General features: G+C 44.6%; 1 protein-coding gene across 1 annotated transcript in view; it reads left to right on the top strand.

Moving 5' to 3' along the window:
• The first annotated feature begins 7,673 nt into the window (after window positions 1-7,673).
• NTSR2 (neurotensin receptor 2) overlaps window positions 7,674-23,472 on the top strand; it is a 70,948-nt gene continuing 55,149 nt past the window's right edge. The window contains exon 1 of the mRNA XM_077488800.1: window positions 7,674-8,720. Within this exon, the coding sequence (XP_077344926.1) occupies window positions 8,088-8,720 (633 nt within the window). The 5' untranslated portion in view covers window positions 7,674-8,087. The remainder of the gene's footprint in view (window positions 8,721-23,472) is intronic.

The following is a 23,472-nucleotide window of genomic DNA, read 5'->3' as shown; positions in this document are numbered from 1 at the left end:
ATTAGCTGTTACTATCAAGGTCCACAAAAGAGCTGTTCCAGTAACCACTAATCGTTCTCTTTTTTTGCCAATTTGTATAGGGACAGGAAGGAAGCAGTGTTGTCAGGCAGTGAGGGTAATTTTAAAGACTTGCTGTTATTATTAGTTCCACAAAGGTTCTTTTCAGGACTGGTATCAGTGGTACAGTAATAGGCTTGTACATGTATAATATTCTTTCTTCCAAATATAGAAAGGATATTATACTTGACTGCTGCCCTTCTGCTGCAGTCTGCTAAACATTCACAACTCACTTGTTCCACAAAAGTTCTTATAAGGACTGGTAACTTGGTATAGGGTGCTACGGTACATAGGCTTGAGTGCGGTACAGTCTGCTGTTCTGTAAGGACCGCTATCGGTCCACAATAGATAGGGTTGACGTGCACCACTGCTGACCGCTGCCCTATACTGCAGCAGTCCTTCAGCGGTATAGGGACTGACGTACAGTCTGCTAATCACTAACACACAACCTGCTTGTTCCACAAAAGTTCTTATAAGGACTGGTAACTTGGTATAGGGTGCTACGGTACATAGGCTTGAGTGCGGTACAGTCTGCTGTTCTGTAAGGACCGCTATCGGTCCACAATAGATAGGGTTGACGTGCACCACTGCTGACCGCTGCCCTATACTGCAGCAGTCCTTCAGCGGTATAGGGACTGACGTACAGTCTGCTAAACACTAATACACAACCTGCTTGGTCCACAAAAGTTCTTATAAGGACTGGTAACTTGGTATAGGGTGCTACGGTACATAGGCTTGAGTGCGGTACAGTCTGCTGTTCTGTAAGGACCGCTATCGGTCCACAATAGATAGGGTTGACGTGCACCACTGCTGACCGCTCACCTATACTGCAGCAGTCCTTCAGCGGTATAGGGACTGACGTACAGTCTGCTAATCACTAACACACAACCTGCTTGTTCCACAAAAGTTCTTATAAGGACTGGTAACTTGGTATAGGGTGCTACGGTACATAGGCTTGAGTGCGGTACAGTCTGCTGTTCTGTAAGGACCGCTATCGGTCCACAATAGATAGGGTTGACGTGCACCACTGCTGACCGCTGCCCTATACTGCAGCAGTCCTTCAGCGGTATAGGGACTGACGTACAGTCTGCTAAACACTAATACACAACCTGCTTGGTCCACAAAAGTTCTTATAAGGACTGGTAACTTGGTATAGGGTGCTACGGTACATAGGCTTGAGTGCGGTACAGTCTGCTGTTCTGTAAGGACCGCTATAGGTCCACAATAGATAGGGTTGACGTGCACCACTGCTGACCGCTCACCTATACTGCAGCAGTCCTTCAGCGGTATAGGGACTGACGTACAGTCTGCTAATCACTAACACACAACCTGCTTGTTCCACAAAAGTTCTTATAAGGACTGGTAACTTGGTATAGGGTGCTACGGTACATAGGCTTGAGTGCGGTACAGTCTGCTGTTCTGTAAGGACCGCTATCGGTCCACAATAGATAGGGTTGACGTGCACCACTGCTGACCGCTGCCCTATACTGCAGCAGTCCTTCAGCGGTATAGGGACTGACGTACAGTCTGCTAAACACTAATACACAACCTGCTTGGTCCACAAAAGTTCTTATAAGGACTGGTAACTTGGTATAGGGTGCTACGGTACATAGGCTTGAGTGCGGTACAGTCTGCTGTTCTGTAAGGACCGCTATCGGTCCACAATAGATAGGGTTGACGTGCACCACTGCTGACCGCTGCCCTATACTGCAGCAGTCCTTCATCGGTATAGGGACTAAGAGTTTTGTCACAGGGTCATTTAAAAAATGACAGGCAGAGGAAGAGGCAGGCCCTTCCGCAGGGGTGGTAGGGGTAGGGCAGGAGCAACAGGCTTGAGCCAAAGTGGGAAGTTGCAGAAGGTGCGTTCAATTACTTTAAAGGATGCACCAGACTTGGTTGAGTGGCTCGCTCAGCCTTACTCTTCTGCACCCTCCTCATCCTCTCGATCTGCACCCTCTTCTTCACTCTCTGCTATGTGCACCCCAAAGACACTACCACCAACAACACGACCACCACCACCACCACCACATACCTTCCGCTTGAGTCACTGGAATTATTTTCCGATCCATATCAAGAGGACATTTCTGATGCGCAGCCACTCTTGGTATTGGATCAGGAAGAGGAGGTAGCAACAAGCGCTACTCAGCAGTCTGACGCCAGTACCCAGATCAGCCCAAGGAGGAGGTTGGTCCCCGGTGTTGCTGCCTACTCCGAGATCTCTACTTATAGCGGTGGGGAAGGTGACGTTGATGATGACGTGTCTAGTGATGTCACGTGGGTGCCCACAAGAGAGGAAGAGGAGGGGAGTTCAGAGGGAGATATGGACCAGCAGATAGGGAGGAGAAGCAGCAATGACTTACATTGCACAGCAGGGACAAAGCAGACTGCAAATGTATCAGGAGCGAGTCATCGACCATGTACGGTCACATCTGGCGCTCCCAGGACACCGGCACATGGCTCCGCAGTGTGGGCTTTTTTTAACGTGTCCGCTGCTGACAATAGCGTTGCCATCTGCAATCTTTGCAGTCAACGCGTTAGTCGCGGTAAGCCCAATACTCACCTAGGGACGACCGCCTTAAGAAGGCACATGAGCAGCCATCACCGAGCCCAGTGGGAGCAACGGAACACACAAAGCCACACTGCAGGCTCTCACCGTCCAGCCTCGTCTTCTACTTCTCCTTCTCCTCTCTCCTCACAATTGTCCTCCACTCCACCTTCCATCACGCCAAGCTCACATTTTTCTGCAAAAAGGCAGGCTTCCGTGGGCCTAATGTTTGAGCGTAAAAAAATGATGACGCCGGATAACCCTCTTGCCCAACGGTTGGCGGCTGGCTTGTCAGAACTCATAGCCCGCCAACTACTGCCATATAAACTGGTGGACTCGGAGGCCTTTCGCAAATTTGTGGCCATTGGAACACCACAATGGAAGGTCCCAGGAAGGAAGTATTTCTCAGAGAAGGGCATCCCAGAGCTATATGGCCATGTTCAGCGGCAAGTGAATGTATCTCTGGCACACAGTGTCGGTGCCAAGATACATCTGACCACAGACACGTGGTCTAGCAAACACGGGCAGGGAAGGTATATCAGTTTTACTGCCCACTGGGTGAACCTTCTGACGGCCGTCAAGCATGTAACCCGTGGCACCCGTGTAGATTTGGTTTTACCGCCACGGATTGCATGCAGGCCTGACTCTTCTTCTCCTCCTCCTACTCCATCCTCCTCCCTCTCCTCCTCAGCTGCCTCCTCCTTTTCCGCTGCTAGCGTCTCTTCCACTGCACCGCCCAAGCTCCCCAGAACCTATTCCACATGCCAGGTGAGACGTTGCCATGCCGTGCTGCGTCTGTTGTGCCTGGAAGCAAAGAGCCACACTGGCCCGGCACTCCTTTCAGCTTTGCGTTCACAGGCAGATGAGTGGCTAACACCGCTCAATTTGACAGTTGGTAAAGTGGTGTGTGACAACGGTGCCAATCTGCTTAGCGCATTGAAACAGGGCAAAATCACGCACGTGCCGTGCATGGCACACGTCTTAAACTTGGTCGTGCAGCGATTCCTTGTCAAATACCCTGGGGTCCAGGACATCTTGCGGCAGGCAAGGAAAATCTCGGCCCATTTCAGAAGATCTTACACGGCCATGGCTCGCCTTGCTGACATTCAGCGGCGACACCATCTGCCGGTCAGACGTCTTATTTGCGATTGCCCGACGCGATGGAACTCAACCTTCTATATGCTTGATAGGCTGCTCCAGCAGAAACGTGCAGTTAACGTCTACCTGTATGAACTCTGCGAAAGAAACGGTTCTGGGGAGCTGGGTTTTTTTTCACCGCGCCAGTGGCTGCTCATGCGCGACACATGCAGACTTCTGCGGCCATTTGAGGAGATCACCAAACTGGTCAGTCGCAGCCATGGCGCCATCAGTGACATGGTACCTTATGCCTTCTTTCTGGAGCGTGCATTGCGTCGTGTCATTGATCAGGCTGTGGAGGAGCAGGAGCGGGAAGATGAGGAAGTCGCAATGCTGGATGAATTCCCAGGGGGGGCTACTCTATCTGAGACAAGTCAACAACAGGAGTCTGATGAGGAGTCAGAGGAGGATGGTGCCGGGGCGGATGAGCAGGAGCAAGAAGAGCATGCTTTAAACCTTTCTGGGATCCCTGTTGTGCGAGGATGGGGAGAGGAGAATGAAGAGGACGACATTATCCTGGATGATGAGCAGGAGCCAGGCCACCACACCGCTTCCACTTTAGTGCAAATGGGGGCCTTCATGCTCCAGTGTTTTAATAGGGACCCCCGTATAAAAAGCATGAGGGTCAAGGACCAGTACTGGGTGGCAACGTACTTAGACCCCCCGGTACAAACACAAAATGGCGGAAATGTTACCGCCGTCGCAGAGGGCTGTCAGAATGCAGCACTTCCAGGCCTTGCTTCGAGAAATGCTGCATTCTGCTTTTGCGTGCGCTGGCAGAGGAGCAATTCCCACTCCCAGAGAAGGATTTGCGGGTACCAATCCAACAGCGCCTGCAAGAAGAGGCCGGTTTGAAGATGTGTTGGTGACTTCGGATATGAGGTCATTCTTTCAGCCGACCCATCGACAGGTGTCATCCGGATCCAGCATCAGGGAACGCCTAGACCGTCAGGTGTCCGACTACATTGGGTTAACGGCCGATGTGGACGCTCTGAGGAGTGATGAACCCCTAGACTACTGGGTGGGCAGGCTTGACCTCTGGCCAGAGCTTGCCCAATTTGCAATCGAACTGTTGGCTTGCCCCTCATCCAGTGTCCTGTCCGAAAGGACGTTCAGCGCAGCAGGGGGGATTGTGACCGATAAGCGTACTCGCCTAGCTCACCACAGTGTTAACTACCTCACATTTCTAAAAATGAATGAGGCATGGATCTCGGAGGAATTCAACACATGTGACCAGTAGACCATGTATATGTCTATAAACTATTTTTTTAATCAAGCACACAGACCTTCTTAATTCATTTGGCTCACTTCCTTGACCCAAAAAAGCACACCGTACTATATGCCCCTACCCTCCTCTTTGAAGAGGTTGAGCGGTGTCATATTTCTACTGGGGCTGCTTATGATATCCCTGTGCTGTGCTGACTTCCTCCTGGGGGTTCTTATTATGAAGGGATCACACTATCCCTGTGCTGTGCTGACTTCCTCCTGGGGGTTCTTATTATGAGGGGATCACACCATCCCTGTGCTGTGCTGACTTCCTCCTGGGGCTGCTTACGGTGCTGCTGTCAGTGCTGTATGTCACGGTGCTGCTGTCAGTGCTGTATGTCACGGTGCTGCTGTCAGCGCTGTATGTCACGGTGCTGCTGTCAGCGCTGTATGTCACGGTGCTGCTGTCAGCGCTGTATGTCACGGTGCTGCTGTCAGCGCTGTATGTCACGGTGCTGCTGTCAGCGCTGTATGTCACGGTGCTGCTGTCAGCGCTGTATGTCACGGTGCTGCTGTCAGCGCTGTATGTCACGGTGCTGCTGTCAGCGCTGTATGTCACGGTGCTGCTGTCAGCGCTGTATGTCACGGTGCTGCTGTCAGCGCTGTATGTCACGGTGCTGCTGTCAGCGCTGTATGTCACGGTGCTGCTGTCAGCGCTGTATGTCACGGTGCTGCTGTCAGCGCTGTATGTCACGGTGCTGCTGTCAGCGCTGTATGTCACGGTGCTGCTGTCAGCGCTGTATGTCACGGTGCTGCTGTCAGTGCTCTGTATTACGGTGCTGCTGTCAGATGCCTCTATCACGGTGCATGTGTCATTCCGGTATGTCACGCTGCTGGTGATCATCTCCTGCACCCTCTTCTTTGCCTACCCTGGTCCCTGACCTTCCCTCTCCTCCATTGCCTTCATTAGCTCCATAGTCCTGAATTGTTAGAACAATTTCCCAAATAAAATAAAAATGCTTGTAGTTATCGATCCCAAATTCACCTCATACATGTATTATGTCATTGTCCAGATGGTGGGACTACGTTTTACCCCCTAATAATTACCACGTGGCCGCAAATTCGACATGAAGGTTTGCAAAGTTCGCCTCCCATTGAAGTCAATGGGGCCCGCGGCGAACGTTCGGTTTCGCGAACGTTTGGGTCCGTTCGCATTTCGCGTTCGCGAAACGTCCCGTCGGAAGTTCGTCCATCACTAGTTAGGAGGTGTGCAACTAGCTCAGATTTCCATATGTGTGCCCTTTCTTGTTAGATACTATGTACTATTGACATAAACACAAGCACACTCACACACCACAGGTTTTTTTTCAACCTTACCAACTATGTAACTATGTCTGCACTAAGATACAAATCTGATTTTAGACACTCTGCAACTGAAATTGCATTTTTGGTGAGATACTTCCAAAGGGTTAATCACTAGATTTGTGATGTCCTGTTAAACTGCAGTATGGTCTTGGCCACCGTGCTACAGCTCAGTTTCGGGGTCTTGGCAATCTTCTTATAGCACAGGCCATCTTTATGTAGAGCAGCAATTCTTTTTTTCAGATCCTCAAAGAGTTCTTTGCCATGACATGCCAAGTTGAACTTCTAGTGACCAGTATGAGAGATTTAGAGGGATAACACCAAATTTAACACACCTGCTCCCCATTCACACCTGAGACCTTGTAACACTAATGAGTTACATGACACCAGGGAGGGAAAAGGACTAATTGGGCCCAATTTGGACATTTTCACTTAGGGGTGTACTGGCTTTTGTTATCAGCGGTTTAGAAATGAATGGCTGTGTGTTGAGTTATTTTGAGCGGACAGAAAATTGACACTGTCATTTCTTCAGTGTTGTCACATGAAAAGATATAATAACATATTTACAAAAATGGGAGGGGTGTACTCACCTTTGGAGATATTGTATATAAAGTATACAGAGTGTTTACAGCCAGGTTTAATAATAATTAATAAAGTGGTCACTTTGGCCATCATAAACTTATGTTAGATTTCCACAAATTACACCCTATTCAGATTTGAACACCTGATTACCTTGGCATCAATATGACAATCATCTATTTGTATATGACCAGCTTTACCTAGAAATTAAAACTATAATCTGGATTATTATCTGTCATTAAAGGATTAAAAAATCTTCATGCCCTTCTTTGATCTCTTACCTAGGTTACCAGCCTATAAATATTACACTCATTTCTGTATTGGAAATGCAAATTAATCTATATTACCTCTCTACAGTAACCCCTTCATATCACTGTACTAACACAGAAGTAAGCACTGGGAGGATAGCTATCTACAGTGGAACTGCCAGGAGGTGCTGGGACTTGCAGTGCCATCCCAAGTGGGGAACCCAGCACTTCATTAATATGCTTTACCATAACTGATGAGAAGCCATATCCGACCTCTAAGCACCTGCCCTGTCACCTTCTACAGTCATTACTAAAAACGCACCTATAAATTCTGACATGTATCAAACGGATTAGCATTTAATTACAATCAGCATTTAACAAGCAAGGCTCAAATTTCTGATAAATGTCCCCAGCACTCACCATTTACAATTGATTATTTATTGTTCTCTTTATAATCTGCTTTTCTAACCAGGGGAACCACATCAGATGTAATTGCCTCTTTTATTGTCAGCCTGCATTATTATAGCACAAGGGCTAAAAGGTCCCCAGCTTTCTAGCAATCAGTCTGCCTACCCTACATACAGCTCCTGGAGAAAGATTTAATATGTGTGCCTGCTGGATATCAGAATATGTCATCCTTCAGTATTATTATGAATGTACTCTGCATTTACTTTGGATCGCTAAATATGAGCCAGCATTTGGATCAGGAGCTGCTGTTATTATGGGAATCATTATAAACTGGCTGGCATGATTGCACAGGCATTGCAGCCCTTGGAGAAGTCAGCAGGTATGGTGCTTTAATTAATAAGTGGCATGATTCATTGAGTGCTTTATATACACCAGCACCCTGTCTGGAGGGCATGGAGTGACGTGGGGTCTACAGCTGGAGGAGGACTAACATTGCCAGAGCTTCATCCAACAGTGTATGTGTGTGGATCTGGAAGACACTGAGGATGCTGGCACTACAGAATTTCACCTGGGGATTAGAGGTGCCAAATGCCACCAGAGACTCATCTCACCCACTGGGGGTAAACACTAACTTATTATCTAAGGTCTTCATCACTGTTTTGTACATCCTCATCTTCCTGGTGGGCACAACCGGCAACGTGCTGACCATCCAGCTGGTGCTGAAGAAGCAGAGCTTGCACAGCTTGCAGGGCACAGTGCATTACCACCTTGTAAGCCTGGCACTATCTGACATCCTTATTCTGGTGATCAGCATCCCCATAGAGTTGTACAACTTCATCTGGTTTCACTACCCCTGGGTGTTTGGGGATGCGGTGTGCAGAGGTTACTATTTCTTCCGTGACATCTGTTCCTATGCCACTGTGCTGAATATCGCAAGCCTGAGCTGTGAGAGGTACCTGGCCATCTGCCACCCCATGAGGGCTAAGAGGGTCATGTCCAAAATGAGGACTAAGAAGATTCTGGCTGCCATATGGGTCTCTTCCCTAATCTTTGCCCTGCCCATGGCTTTTATAATGGGGATCAAGTATGAGAACCTGAGCCCAGATGGAGAGCCTGATCCCTCTTCACTCATCTGCACTAGGCTGGTGTCTACAGCTACTCTGAAGATCTTCATCCAGGTAATATTGTCTATTGAACGCTCAGCAACAGGTGTGCTACTGTCTCAAGTTGTCTGCTGCTCGTCTCCCTTTTCTGTGACTCAGATCCTCTCCAGTTCTCTGATTTTCCTCCTCCCCCCACCCATCCTTCTCCTTTCTCTTTCTCTGTTTCTATCACACTCTATCCTTCCACTTCTATCCCTCCATTTACCATCTTTCTTTTTCTAGCTCTTGTTTCTCATTTTCCCTTTTCCCTGTATTATTCCAGTTCTTCTATTTCTGCCTTCCTTTATTCTCCCCCTTTTATCCACCTTACTCTATTTCTTCATTTCTGTCTCTGTATTTTCCCATTTTCTATCGTTCTTTCTTTCTTTCTTTCTTTCTTTCTTTCTTTCTTTCTTTCTTTCTTTCTTTCTTTCTTTCTTTCTTTCTTTCTTTCTTTCTCCATCTGGTTTTTCTTCTCACTCTTTTTCCTCCATTTCCCTTTTCCGTGACTCAAATCCCTACTAGTTAGTTGTTTTTTGTTCATTTTCTTTATTTCTCACTATAGTCTATCCCTTTTTTCTCTTGATCCCTTTCTCTATTTGTATCTAATCTATCCCCCCTCATTTTTTGCCTTCTTCACCCTTTCTCTATGTCTATCTCATTATCTCCATCCTGCTCTATTACTCAATTTCAGCCTTACCCTCTTCTCCCCCCTTTGTCCATCTTTCTTTCTCTGCTCCTTTTTCCTTCTACCTCTCATATTTTCCACCTTCTCCCTTTTCTATGTCTCGTAACCCCTATTTCTGTGTTTTTTCTCTTTCCCGAATGCAGTCTTATTATATTCTCTTCCTTTATCCCACATATTTCTCTTTCTCACTTTAGTCTTCCCTTGTATCCAACTTTTCTTTTCTTTTTCCTTCAATCTCTCAATTTTTTCCTCCTTCTGTCCTTTTCTGTTATTTCTAGTTCTCCTTTTTTCCCTTTCTCTATTTCTGTCTCACTCAGTTCTTTCCTTTCTATCCTTTCCTTCTCTCTCTATCTTGTTTTTGTTCTATTTCTGATCTCTGATAGAAGGAAAAAGATAGAGAATAAAAGAAAAAGATAAAGAATAAAAGAATAGAAAGGGGAAGAACTTGAAAATGAAACAGAAATAGAGAAAATGAAAAAAAGAGAACTAGAAAGAACAGAAAAGGACAAAAGGAGGGACAAATGGAGAGATGGAAGGAAAAAGAAAAAAAGGTTTGATACAAGGGAAGACTAAGGTGAGATAGAGAAAGAGAAATAAGTGGGATAAAGGAAGAGAATATAAGACTGAGGTAGGGAAAGAGAACTCCACCACTTACATTCTCTATCTCCTTTACACATACTCTCCTCTCCTCTCCTCTCTTCTCTCCTCTCTCTCTCTCTCTCTCTCTCTCTCTCTTTCTTCTTCTCTCTTCTCTCTTTCTTCTTCTCTTCTTTCTTCTTCTCTCTTCTCTTCTTCTATCTTCTCTTCTTCTCCTCTTCTCTCTTCTCTCTTCTCTTCTTCTCTTCTTCTCTCTTCTCTTCTTCTCTCTTTCTTCTTCCCTCTTCTTTCTTCCCTCTTCTCTCTTCTCTCTTTCTTCTTCTCTCTCTCTCCCCTCTCCTCATCTCTTTTTTCTCTTCTCTCAACTTTTCAAATAAGCTTTATTGACAGGACCAAATACATGTTAGCATTGCCAAAGCAGTTGAGTTTGTATAGAAAAAAAAAGGGGTGGGGGTGGTAATGGGTAATATAAAGGGGAATGGGCATAAGTCTATGTAAAGGTTTTTTAAATCCTTTTTTCATGTCCCTCTCAGTCTGTGACACGCTGTCACATATCGCTCTCACTCTCACTCTCTCTCTGTCTCTTCTTTTTCTTCTCCTCTCTCTCTCAATCTCTCCTCTCTCACTCTCTCTTCTCTCTCCTCTATCTCTCCCCTCTCTCCTTCTCTCTCTCTTCTCTCTCTCTTTCTCCTCTTTCCTCTCTTTTCTTTCTCTCTCTCTTTTTCTCTCTCTCTTTTTCCCCCTTTTTCCCATATTTTTATACCCTTTCCTCTTTCTCCTCTTTTCCTCAAACTTTCTTCACTTTTTCGTCTAATATATTCACCGTAACTACTTGCTGCCCGCCATATAGCAAAATGATGGCAGCAAAGTGGTTTCAATATCCTGACCAGGTGTCATATGATGTCCAGCAGAATATCAAGCTGCTGCGCGCCCCCAGGTGTCAGTCTGACACACCACAACACCGATCTAGGTAAAGAGTCTCTTTACCACGTGATCAGCCGTGTCCAATCATGGCTGATTACAGTGTAAACAGGAAGAGCCTTTGATAAGCTTTTCCTCACTTGTGTCTGTCAAACGTGACTAGAGGAGAGCCGATTGATTATCAGTGCAGCCCCCTCCCCCCCCCCCCCCCCCCCCCGAGGATGCCCACACTGGACCACCAGGGACGCCACTAGGACCACCAGGGATGTCACCACCAGGTCTGCCACCCTAGACCACCAGGGATGCCAATCAGTGCCCACAATGGTTGCCAATCAGTGGCTACAATGGGCATCACTGGTTGGCATCCATCCGTTCCATCAATAAGTGTACATCAGTATCTCTATCAGTACCCATCCATGCCACCTATCAGTGCCCATCTGTGCCAACTAGCAGTTCCAATCCGTGCCACCTATCAGTGCCCATACATGCCGCATTTCAGTGCCCATCAGTGCCACCTATGTGTACCCATCAGTGCTGCATATCAGTCCCACCTATCAGTGCCCCATCAGTGCCGCATAGTAGTGCCCATCATCAGTGACTATCAGTGCCACCTCATTGGTGCCACCTTATCAGTGCCCGTCAGTTCAGCCCCACTAGTGACAATAAGCGATGGAGAAAACTTACTTATTTACAAAGTTTTGTAACAGAAACAAAAAATTATTTTTTTTTTTCAAAATTTTCTGTCATTTTCTTTTTTACTTGTTTAGCATAAAATAAAAATCCCAGTGGTGATCAAATACCACCAAAAGAAAGCTCTATTTGTGGGAACAAAAAGCAAAAAATTTAGTTTGGGTACATTGTTGTTTGACCACGCAATTGTCATTCAAAGTGCGACAGTGCTGAAAGCTGAAAATTGGTCTGGGCAGGAAGGTGTATAAGTGCCTGGTATTGAAGTTCTTTTTGTGTTTTACATTTCTCCTTGCTTCTCACTTGCTCAATTTTATTTTTCTAGCAATGTTTTTGCTTTCTTTGTATTGTCTACATAATATCTTAGCTAGCTGTGTAATTGTAACAAGATATCCAATTATTGATAATTTGTTGACATAGGCAAAGCAGGGGATTTGATGCAAAGTATAACTAGGCATTGATTTTGTTTTTCTGAACACAGTGATTTTTATGTACTTTACAATACTAAAACCTCAAATGTAGAATTATGTTTTCCTTTATTGGAAAATTGACATTCAGCTCACAACATGCTGTTTCTAAAACTTGGAAATTAATTTGAATGGGTAATTTGTACACATACATAAATCGAAACTGTACAATCTCTGTACAATTATTTTCAGGGCCCAGTACCACAATTGCATTGCAATATAAGTGTAATAAATGTAACGCACAGTAATGCACAGAACACAGTGTGGTACATAGTGGTGTCCCAACCTACCTACCACCACAGTACAACTTCCTTACATTTTAGACCTTATGCACACTGGCTTGGCCCATGTGTATTTTTGGGTGCTTGGGAGGCACAGGTGCAGCGTCCAAAGTGGTCTGATGTGGCTGGGCACTGTACTAAGTGGTACTCGCATTTAGGGCCCTGTACATTCAGGGAAGTATGCCCAGAACCATGGTTGGGACAGGGAATGGCTGAAGGGTTGGGACAGGGAATGCCACAAGAAGATTGAGGGGGAAGAATTTGTGTTGGGAGGGGAAATATGGGGCAACAGGGTAAGAATTGTTCTAGGAGAGGAAATATGGGAGGGGGAAGACTAGGAGTGGTGATTTAGAAAGATTTGTATTGGGAGTGGGGATCGAGGAGGATGATTTGTACTAGGAAGGAAGATTTTGGGAGGTTTATGCTAGAAGAGGTGATATGGTAGGGTGGGGAGGAGAAGACTCATACTTCTGTGACTTAGAGACCCAAAGGCGCAGGACACGAGAAATTCCATGCATCTCTATGAGAGTGTTCCAATTGACACTACTGAAGTCACTTTGACTTCCGAAAAGGTTCCTGCACTACTTTGGTCCAACTTTGACACAGCTTCAATGCCAGACAGTGTGGAAGTCTTATCAAAGTAACTTCAAAGTTGCAGTGAAAATTGGCCAACTTTGAAATCAGCTAGTGTGAACGGAGCAGACTTGTGCTAGGAAGGGAATTTCTTTTTTTGGAGGGGCAGGGATTTTTGTGGATGATTGGGGAGTATTTGTGCTTGGAGGGAGCGTTTGGAGTGGGGGAAGGAGAGGATGTGTACTTGGAAAGGAAATTTAAGGGATCTGAAGGGTAGAGGATTTGTGCTAGGAGGGGTGATTTATTTTTATTTTTGGGAGGGGCATTTGTGCTAGGGGGATGAGCTAAGACTGCAGATTAGTGCTCAATGTTTTAAAAAAAATTGGGGGGGGGGGTTATGCTGACACATAATGCTTATACATCTTGGGGGGTGCATTATGGCATGTTTGCTCCGGGCTATAGATGACCTTGTTTCGGCACTGCTTAGGACATGGGTCTGTCATATTTCTAACAGTAACAGAACCTGGTCTGTCCCCCTGAGGAAGGGGACCATAGTGTTTCTGGAACATTGGTGGTCTCACATTTTTTTTTTTTTTTTTGCTGTGTAATATCTAACTAATAACTAAATGCTAACTAATATATCAGTAAAGATTTAAGATCTTTAACCCTTGGGGATGTTTCTATAAAAAAAATTGGCATAGCCATTTGTCCAGCGAATCTACATGTACATTCTGTACTAATTGGACAAAATTGAATGTTGCTATTTTCTATTCTGAACGAATCATAACCTAAATGCAGCGCTACCTAGTCTTTTGCCTCCTCTAAATAAATATGAAAAACATATACATCCAAATATACAAACATATAAAAATGAATAATTCTTTTCAGTGCAATATGCCAAGCACAAATTCATACCTCTATATTAATGAATTTCTGGTTTTGTATAGGTGGTTGGAAAAAACACAGTGCACTGAAAATAGTTATTGATTTATATAATTGGATTGTATATGTTATATTTATATAGAGGGGGAAAGGATTAGGTACAGCCATACTTAAGGGGTTGTAAAGGTTTTGAAGTGTGACTCACATATCAGTGCTGGCTGCCTGCATCAATAAAAGGGGGGAATTCAGCAGCACAGGAGAACCACTTCATATTTTATTCTGAAGGAATGTTCTTTTATTCTAAGCTGTAGTAAAGTACAACATAATGGCTGAGGAACATAGATCGGGGCTTTATAATGAGATACAATGTAACAATTCTAAAAATAACACTTGAGGAAATTGGCCAAACAATGTAACCCTTGAAAATTCTAAAGAATTGTTACATTGCAGTTCTTGTTAAAAAGTTACAAAATTGAATTTATTTGTTATGGTCATCAGCTGCATCTAGTGGCCATAATGAGGTATTGTCCATAATAAAAGAACGCTTGTTCAGAGGAGAAAATTGTTTAAGGAACATTCATTTTTGCAGATTTGCTGGACAAATGGCAATGCAAATGTCCTTTTAAGTAAACCCCCTGTCTTAATTTCCCATTTTCTTCTTTAGCTTTTTTTTATTATTATTATTATTATTATTATTTCTCTCTGTGTCCCTTTTGGAGGTTTTCCCTTATTTCCTCACTGGTAAAACTGCTGTCATCATGACAGTAACTGGGAAAAAATTGCTTTAATGAAGACCCAGACAGCCATAAAAACCAATGGGGGTTCTAATCCTCCCAAATTCTATCCAATACTAATTTTAAAAACCTTTGGCTGAACATATACTTTAAATATATTTTAATGCAAGCAGTATAATGACCTGAATTTTATTTGGAATCCCCTGTGTGGGGGCATTCAGCCTGGGACCATGAAATGCAGCACTGGAAACCAATCTGCTGTGATACATGCACATATGCTGACATTGAGCATCTTAGTAGCAAAAGACAACAGAGTGAGTAGAGAGGACCTCATCAGTCTGTGGGTGCTGTTTCATTGTTGGATCAATGGACTGTGGATGAAGAGTGGCCATTTCTTTATTCCATAGTCATCTGTTTGAATCTTGGTAAGGCTGTATAGATTTTAGATCTGGATAGGCAGAGATCGAAATCGTTTGGCAATTAAAACAGCTCTCTTACATATTTTATATCCTAACGTTTAGATGCCTTCCTGTAAATAGAGAGCAATATCCATTGAAAGAAACCTATCCGAGCATGCAGACCAGCAGGTCAGGAGGCGTCAGGAGGGGGGGACCCTCCCAGGCCACATGTCCTCAACATGGGTGGTGGTTGTGGGGGTCTGCAGGCAGGGGGCTTACCAGAATCTGGAAGCACCCTTTACCAAGGGTCAGAGCCCCCAGATCTAGCCCTCTCTATGTGAATGAGTATGGGGTACATTGTACCCTTACCCATTCACCAAACAAGTGTAAAAAATAAATAAAAACAATACACATGTTTTTGACAAAGTGTCTCCTTTCTTTGTTTTTTCTGCTGGTTGTTCTCTTGATGCTAGCTCCTGCTGTTGTCAGCTTCCACTGTCTGCCATTTCTTGTATAGACATGGGCTGTTACCATCTGCTGATGTCATTCAGAGACCTCACCCCCTTATAATGTCACCATCCCAATATGCCCCTGGACATCAGCAGTTTAGGGAGAAGAACTGGTGGAAGAAGACATCAGCAGCAGAAGGAGAAGAACCGCAGGGAGAAGACATCACCAGAGGGAGAAGACACAGAGCTACGATGGGTGACATTCTTCATATAAAAAAAAAGAACATACTCATTCACATGGGTGGGCTGGGATCTGGGGGCTCCCTTGTTAAAGGGGACTTCCAAATTGCGATAAGCCCCCTGCCCACAGACCCCCACAACTACCACTCAGGGTTGTTGAGAAGAGGCCCTTGGCCGCATCATCATGGAGACAAGGTGTTTTGGGGTGGGGGGGCACAGAGCCCTCCCTGCCTAAAAGTACCCATCACTCCATGTTGAGCGCATGTGACCTGGTATGGTCCTGATGGGGGGGCGCTCACCCCCCTCTTTTCTGACCTGCCGGGCTGCATGCTTGGACAAGGGTCTGGTATGGATTTTGGGGGGACCCCATGCTGTTTTTTTATTTTGGCGTGGGGTTCCTCTTTAAGATCCTCAGAGCACAAGTCCCCGATGTTCCGACTTGGATGTGACTTACTGAAATCGTGTCCAAGTCAGATCAAAGTAGTGCAGGAACTTGTTTCAAAGTCAGATCGACTTGTGTCGAACCAGTTAAGATGGCTCTCATAGGTCTAGGCTTGCTGAAAGATCTTCTGCATCTGGTACACTTCTGGGCTGAGTGGATTCTTTCACCAGTCCTTGTGTCCTGCAGTAATGTAGTCACTGGTGGAAGAAACCATGGAGAACAATGGACACTGGCATCCAACTCTTCTGGAAGTGGAACATTCTTTCACAAAGCTTGGATGCATAAAGAAGTGATGAACAGCCATGTGGGCATGACACATGTAAATATTCACTTTAAAGCTTGTTACCAATTTATCATCTTAAGTTTTTGTTTGTGACCAGTTCAAGAGTTTCCAAGGAAATCAAATTATTGCCTATTCACATTTGGCATTTTTAGAACAGCAAAACCCTTGCATTTTGCTGCATCAAACTGCATGTAATAAAAAAAAACATTCTTTCCTGTATGGCTTGTTTGCATCTATGCAATGTAATTTAGTGTGAAGGGCAAAGAGAAACTCTGAGGCCCATTCACACCGCCAGTGTGCATTACCATGCACTCTGCATGTACACAGAACAGTGTAAATATTATCCACAAACTCCAAGATACACCTTTAATTTCTATGCATGTTGTTTAGCAAAACTTCTGAGGACTTGATGTCAAGTTAGGCTCATTTTTAAAATATCCCAATGTATAATTCATCGTTGATGCACATTGTGAAATTAAGCATTTTGGCCATGTTTTATGTTTCAATAGGTTTTATTGAAAAAGATTTGCAACCTTGATACATGTAAACACAAAGAGACTCTGAAGTGTATATATAGCGCTATGCAACATGCAAAGAAAAAAAATCCAAATTCAGGGCAGAGGTAATTATGATTTGAGAACCACGGTAGATCATCCCTCTACACCTCTATTTATAATCCAGCATAATTACCAGGCATAAGAGAGAAAATTATGGCAGGGGATATTGGGAGTCAGTCTCCAGCAGGGAGCTATATCCTGTAAGGAAAATACCTTTAGATAAGGAATCATGGAGGAATTTATGTTTGAAAGGAGTAAGGGCCATTGGGGATTCAGTGTAATTTAAGATGGAAGTTGCAGAATCATTTGGGCATGGTGGGTAGATTACAGAGAGGGGAAATCACAGCCCCCTGTATAATTATTATATCTTATGCGCCGTACACACGAGCGGAATTTCCGACAGAAAAAGTCCAATGGGAATTTTTCATCGTATATTGCGACTGTGTGTATGCCCCATTTGACTTTTTACGTCGAAAACTCTGATGGACCTAGAAAGAGAACATGTTCTATTTTTTTCCGACTGAACCATTTCCTATCGGGAAAACTGCTCGTCTGTATGCTGTTCCGACGTACCAAAAACTACGCATGCTCTTAAGCAACTACAAGACGGAAGCTTTTGGCTACTGGCTATTGAACTTCCGTTTTCTAGTCCCATCATACGTTTTGTATGTCTCCGCGTTCTTGACGGTCAGACTTTGGTGTGACCATGTGTATGCATGACAGCTTGAGTGGAATTCCGTCGGAACTCCGTCTGAAAAACCTTCAGAGTTTATTGCGGCGGGAAAAACCGGTCGCGTGTACAGGGCATTATACCCTACGTAATCCCTCCATGATCCACCATGTAATTTTGCCGGATTTTTGAAATTCCAGAGAAAAAGAAATGTTGTTCAATTTGATTTCAAGAGGAATATAAGGAGAGAGCAGCTTTAAGGAGTCTCAAATCTTTAGGGAGGCCTGTGAGTGGGGCATACTGCACCCATGTGGGGACCCCCACTTGCTAGTGCCTCCAAAGGTGGACTGAGGCTGCCATTTATCACAAGGCTGGTGCTAAGGCAACACTCCAACTTAAAAGTGATGCTTCTCCAATGCCATACATGCATTGCAACCCTTTAAGCTTGTCCTCAAGTAACTTGAGAACAGGACAAGTTGAACAACAATAAACATTCTTTACTCAAGTGAACAAAACCAGACTGCAGCGATTCCTCACTTGAGACCACTTGAAAAGGAATAACAGCTTTAAACTATTCTAGGAATTGCCAATTACCTGTAGAGATTTACTATCAGAGCTGCCATCAGGGGGGTACAGCCGTTACAACTGTAAGGGGCCCGTCTGGGCCAGAAGAATGCAGGACGGGTGAAGGGGATACGTGCTGTGCAGTGTAGAAGCGATCTCACAGTTTCTGCAGTTCTTGTGTCATTAATTTTAGACATTGTGCACTTTACTGCCACCTATGACTACTATGTGCATGTGCACCCCTCTTGTGACAGTGATCTGCCTGTACTATGCTTCTCAGCAATATGTCAGCTTTGTAAATACAAGCTGGGACCAGGTAGGAAGTTACAAGTAGGGGCTGTTAAGGAATGGGAGGGGAGATGTTTGTATACAGGGAGGGGCAAGAGGCTTGTGTGTGTACAGATTTGTGTATTTGGGGCTGCCATATATACAGCTGTGTGTGTGTTTGGCTGCCATGTATACATGTGTGGGGGGTGGATGACATATATACAGGTGTGTTTGGGGGGCGCTGACGTATATATAGGTGTGTGTGTGGGGGGGTTCTGACATATATACAGGTGTGTGTGGGGGGGGGGGGGGCGCAGACATATATACAGGTGTGTGGAGGGGTGACTGACATAATATACACAGGTGTGTGTGGGGGGCACTGACATATATATACAGGTGTGTGGGGGCACTGACATATATATACAAGTGTGTGGAGGGGGCGCTGACATGTATACAGGTGCATGGGGGCTGCCATATATATAGGTGCATGTGTGTATGGGGAGCTGACATATATACAGGTCTGTGTGGGGGGCTGCTATATATACAGGGGTGTGTGTGTATGGGGGGCTGACATATATACAGGTGTGTGTGAGGGGGGCTGCCATATATACAGGTGTGGGGGGGGGACAAATATACAGGTGTGTGTGGGGGGGGGGCTGTCATATGTACAGGTGTGTGTGGGGGGCTGACATATATACAGGTGTGAGGGGAGCTGACAAATATACAGGTTTGGGGGGGGGCTGAGTGCGTACAGGTGAGGTGGCCGATGTGCGGATTTGGTAGGATGGCCCAAAGGCAAGCCTTGGGGAATGTTGGCGGTCAGGCTCGGGGGGGGGGGCAGAGGGCTCAGGTCTAAAGCTGTGTAAGGGGCCCCAAAATTTCTGATGGCTGCCCTGTTAACTATAAATTCGGATGTTTTAATACCTCTAAAAAAGCTTCTGGCGCTTTTAACTTGAATATTAACAGAGTAGTGCACTTTACAAAATAAAGCAGCTCATTTTTAATGCTGGAACATAAGCATACTTTGACATGTTAAAAGAAGTGATACTTCATAACATAAAGCAGTGGTGCACCTAGGTGGGTACCGCCATTCTGAGGGTGCCCACGTGTGGGCCCATAACTTAAATTCCAAATCCTGCCTCCCACTCTCTGGATTTCATGAAGAGCGCTGTAGACATTATTTAGAATTCCATTTTATCTATGCATTGCAAATGCTGGTGCCTGTAACAGATTCACGTACCGGTCGGAAACAGGTACGTGATTTTGTCATATGAGGTGGCCAGCAGGAGTCTATACCAGACACTCCATCCTCAGTGTAGCTCAGGGTTGTGACCTTATTCTCAGGTCACTGTCTCCATCACACATACAGGCACAGCAGATGAGGAGTTTTGTTGTAGGGTGCACAGGACCTGATGGGAAACTCTGAGACTAGTCATCAGGTCTGCCTCCCTTGTGGTTGACAGCAAATGGCTGCAGGCAGATTCAATAAGCACTATTCAATTAGCTGTGCTGTTCATTACATACTCCTGACTGCCAAACTTTTTATGTTGTTATGTACTTTGCACACTCCTTAATGTTGCACTCCCACCATACAGAGTGGTCAGGATAGTGCATCATATACAGTGCCTTGAAAATGTATTCACAACCCTTGACATTTTCCAAATCTTGTCTTGTTACAACCAACGACATAAATGTATTTTATTGGGATTTCATGTGATAGACCAACATAAAGTGGCACATAATTTTGAAGTGTAAGGAAAATGATAAATGGTTTTAAATTTTTTTTACAAATAAATATCTGAAAAGTGTGGCGTGCATTTGTATTCAGCCCCCTTTACTCTGATACGCCTAACTAAAATCTAGTAAAACCAATTGCCTTCAGAAGTCACCTAATTAGTAAATAGAGTCCACTTGTGTGTAATTTAATCTCAGTATAAATACATCTGTTCTGTGAAGCCCGCGGAGGTTTGTTTGAGAAGCGTAGTAAACAAACAGCATCATGAAGGCCAAGGAACACATTAGACAGGTCAGGGATAAAGTTGGGGAGACGTTTAAAGCAGGGTTAGGTTATAAAAAAATATCCCTGGACGACGTAAATTATTACGAAACGCGTAGGGCGGTGCGAACGTGTCGACGTCACCCCAAGTCGTGTTCGTTTTTTGTGGACCAGGAAGGACGGGTTGGTCTTTGCGTTGGCGTGTATCCGGCCGGTGCACGTCTTTGTTTTGAACCTGCTTTTAAAGTCTTTTATGTAAGTGTTTACGTTCGCTTTTAAGAATTAAAGTCATTTGGTTTTACACTATCTGGAGCCTATGTTTTCCCTTATGTGACACCACGTCGAGTTGGGAGTGAGTAACAGCCATAGCCCCATCGCGTGGAAGATTCGTGACCATCTGAGGAGGAGGCGCTATCCGGATACCCTTTTGACTGCTACTGCTTGTGGTGACCCTCTGTAGCGGGGGGTCGTCTGGATCTGGTAAGGAGCTGATTCATTTATTTCGGTGATGGGATAAGCACACCACATCTTTGGAGAAGATTTTCAATTCGTGTATTTGGAGTTTAGCCGTTTGGAACTTTTCTTTACTGCCGTACCTCATTTGAAGTTTTGTACCACTGGTGTTCATTCACTATATGGACATTTACTTTCTATTTTTATTTTAATTTAACTTTTCATTTTTGATATATGGACATTACATAGAGTGTTTCTGAACACAGATTTATTATATTTTTTCGATAGGTCATTTATGCTTAAGAGTGAATATATATGCTTTATATTCTTAACCTCATGGTTTAGGGGTTTATACACAGAGTTTGATACACATATATTGAGCTCGGGGAATTCACATTATTGATACACATTCAATTTTTTTTGTTCTTTGAATTTAATTGCATTTATCTGTATATGGTTTATATCACGCTTGGAGGTGGTCTTTTGAGACACTAGATACTAAAACCCACAGTGCGGGTCTGGCACTTTCATATACCCTAATCATATTGGGTATTTTGTGGCTAGCGCAGTTCTTTTTCTTTCTATAAAAAAATATCCCAAGCTTTGAACATCTCACTGAGCACTGTTCAATGCATTATGCAATAATGGGAAGAGTATGGCACAACTGTAAACCTACCAAGACATGGCAGTCCACCTAAACTCACAGGCCTGGCAAGGAGAGCATTAATCAGAGAAGCATCCATGAGGCCCATGGTAACTCTGGAGGAGCTGCAGAGATCCACATCTCAGGTGGGAGAATCTGATCACAGTACAACTATTAGTCATACACTCCACAAATCTGGCCTTTATGGAAGAGTGGCAAGAAGAAAGCCATTGTTGAAGGAAAGCCATAAGTCCCATTTGCAGTTTGCGAGAAGCCATGTGGGGAACACAGCAAACATGTGGAAGAAGGGGCTCTGGTCAGATGAGACCAAAATTGAACTTTTTGGCCTAAAAGCAAAGCGATATGTGTGGCGGAAAACTAACACTGCACATCACCCTGAACACACCATCCCCACTGTGAAACATGGTGGTGGCAGCATCATGTTGTAGGGATGCTTTTCTTCAGCGTAACATTATATTTCACAATATAAAAAAATTGGCCTAACTTTACCGTTGCCTTTTTTTTTTTATTCAAAAGTTTATTATTTTTTTTTAATAAAGTGCGCTTGTAAAACCACTGAGCAAATACTGTGTGACAGAAAGTATTGCAATGACTGCCATTTTATTCTCTAGGATGTTAGAAAAACACTACACCTAAAAAGAGGCCCAGTCTTAAAGTGGTTACAAAGCATTTGTGTATTTATTGAATTTATATTGTATTTATTGAAAGCTTTAGCAAACCATTATGCAGTATAAGTGTGGTACAGGTGTGGTATAGATGCAGTCTACTTAATGTCCTCCAGTAAGCCAGTTTGCGCTAGCAGTGTGAACAATGGGCAGTGCCCTCTCACCAGTCCCTGTGGTGTGGCGCATTTGATGGGCACAGCGGTGGCATTTGATGGGCACAGCGGCAGAGTTTGATGGGCACAGCGGCCGAGTTTGATGGGCACAGCGGCAGAGTTTGATGGGCACAGTGGTGGCATTTGATGGGCACAGTGGCTTTAATTTATGTTTTTTAAATTGGTTCCTTTATATGCAGCCACCCACTGGGGACTGGGCCCTGGTGTTCCACCATCGGGCTCGGAGAAAAGAGCCCTGTCTGGAGGTCGGGGGGGCCCTCCAAGGTTTCCTGCATCGGGGCCCTGAAGGTTCTAGTTACGCAACTGGTAGGCAACCTTGGCCCTCCAGCTGTTTTGAAACTACAAGTCCCATGAGACATTGCAAGACCCTGACAATTACAGGCATGACTCCTAGAGGCAGAGGCATGATGGGATTTGTAGTTTCACCACAGCTCGAGGGCCAAGGTTGTCTACCACTGTAGTAGATATTCTGCTTGTAGAATCAGATCACAAATCCTTGTAAATAATCACAAAGAGCAGTCTTGCATTTATTTCATCCAGAATCAAAAAATAAGTACCTTCCCTTTGCTATTTGAAATTTAATTTCAGTGCCTGCTATTTTTGCTTTGTTTGGTGCAATACTCTGGGGGATTTCAGCTGCCCTAAGTGATCCCAGACTTCTAGTGTTTTGCTGTGCCTTGAATAAGGATAAGGCTAGCTCCACAAGGTAAGCCTGCTCTCGATGTAGGCATTGCTATTTAATGTCAGGTTCTTATCACTTAGAATTGGGGAACACATTTTGCTGAGGTTCCTTGGTGCAGCAGTGTGGCTTAACATATATTTGCAAATGTACACAACTTCTGTTTTCATCTAAACTGGTAGATACAGTTTAATTAAGCTTTATGTGCTGATTAACTGGATGGAGCACTGGGGAAATTTTGTGTTGGTATGCAAAAACGATGGCATTGCAATGACTTACAAGCTTGGCAACACGATTTCCGTTTCTGATACCCAAAATAAGGTCATTTGAGGCTCAAGTGCATCTAATAATTCTCAGTTTTCCCATTCCAGACAGAAAAATCAAACGGCTATAACAGAATACATAATTGACAGAATGATCCGACAGGGGGTAACTGTAAAGTACAACTAACTGAAGAG

The sequence above is a fragment of the Lithobates pipiens genome, unplaced genomic scaffold (genome assembly GCF_037356315.1).
Source record: "Lithobates pipiens isolate NorthernLeopardFrog02 unplaced genomic scaffold, aLitPip1_a1.2 Scaffold_18, whole genome shotgun sequence".
Classification (NCBI taxonomy): Eukaryota; Metazoa; Chordata; class Amphibia; order Anura; family Ranidae; genus Lithobates; species Lithobates pipiens.
The sequence above is the reverse complement of the archived record's forward strand: the minus strand, read 5'-3'. Positions and strand labels throughout refer to the sequence as shown.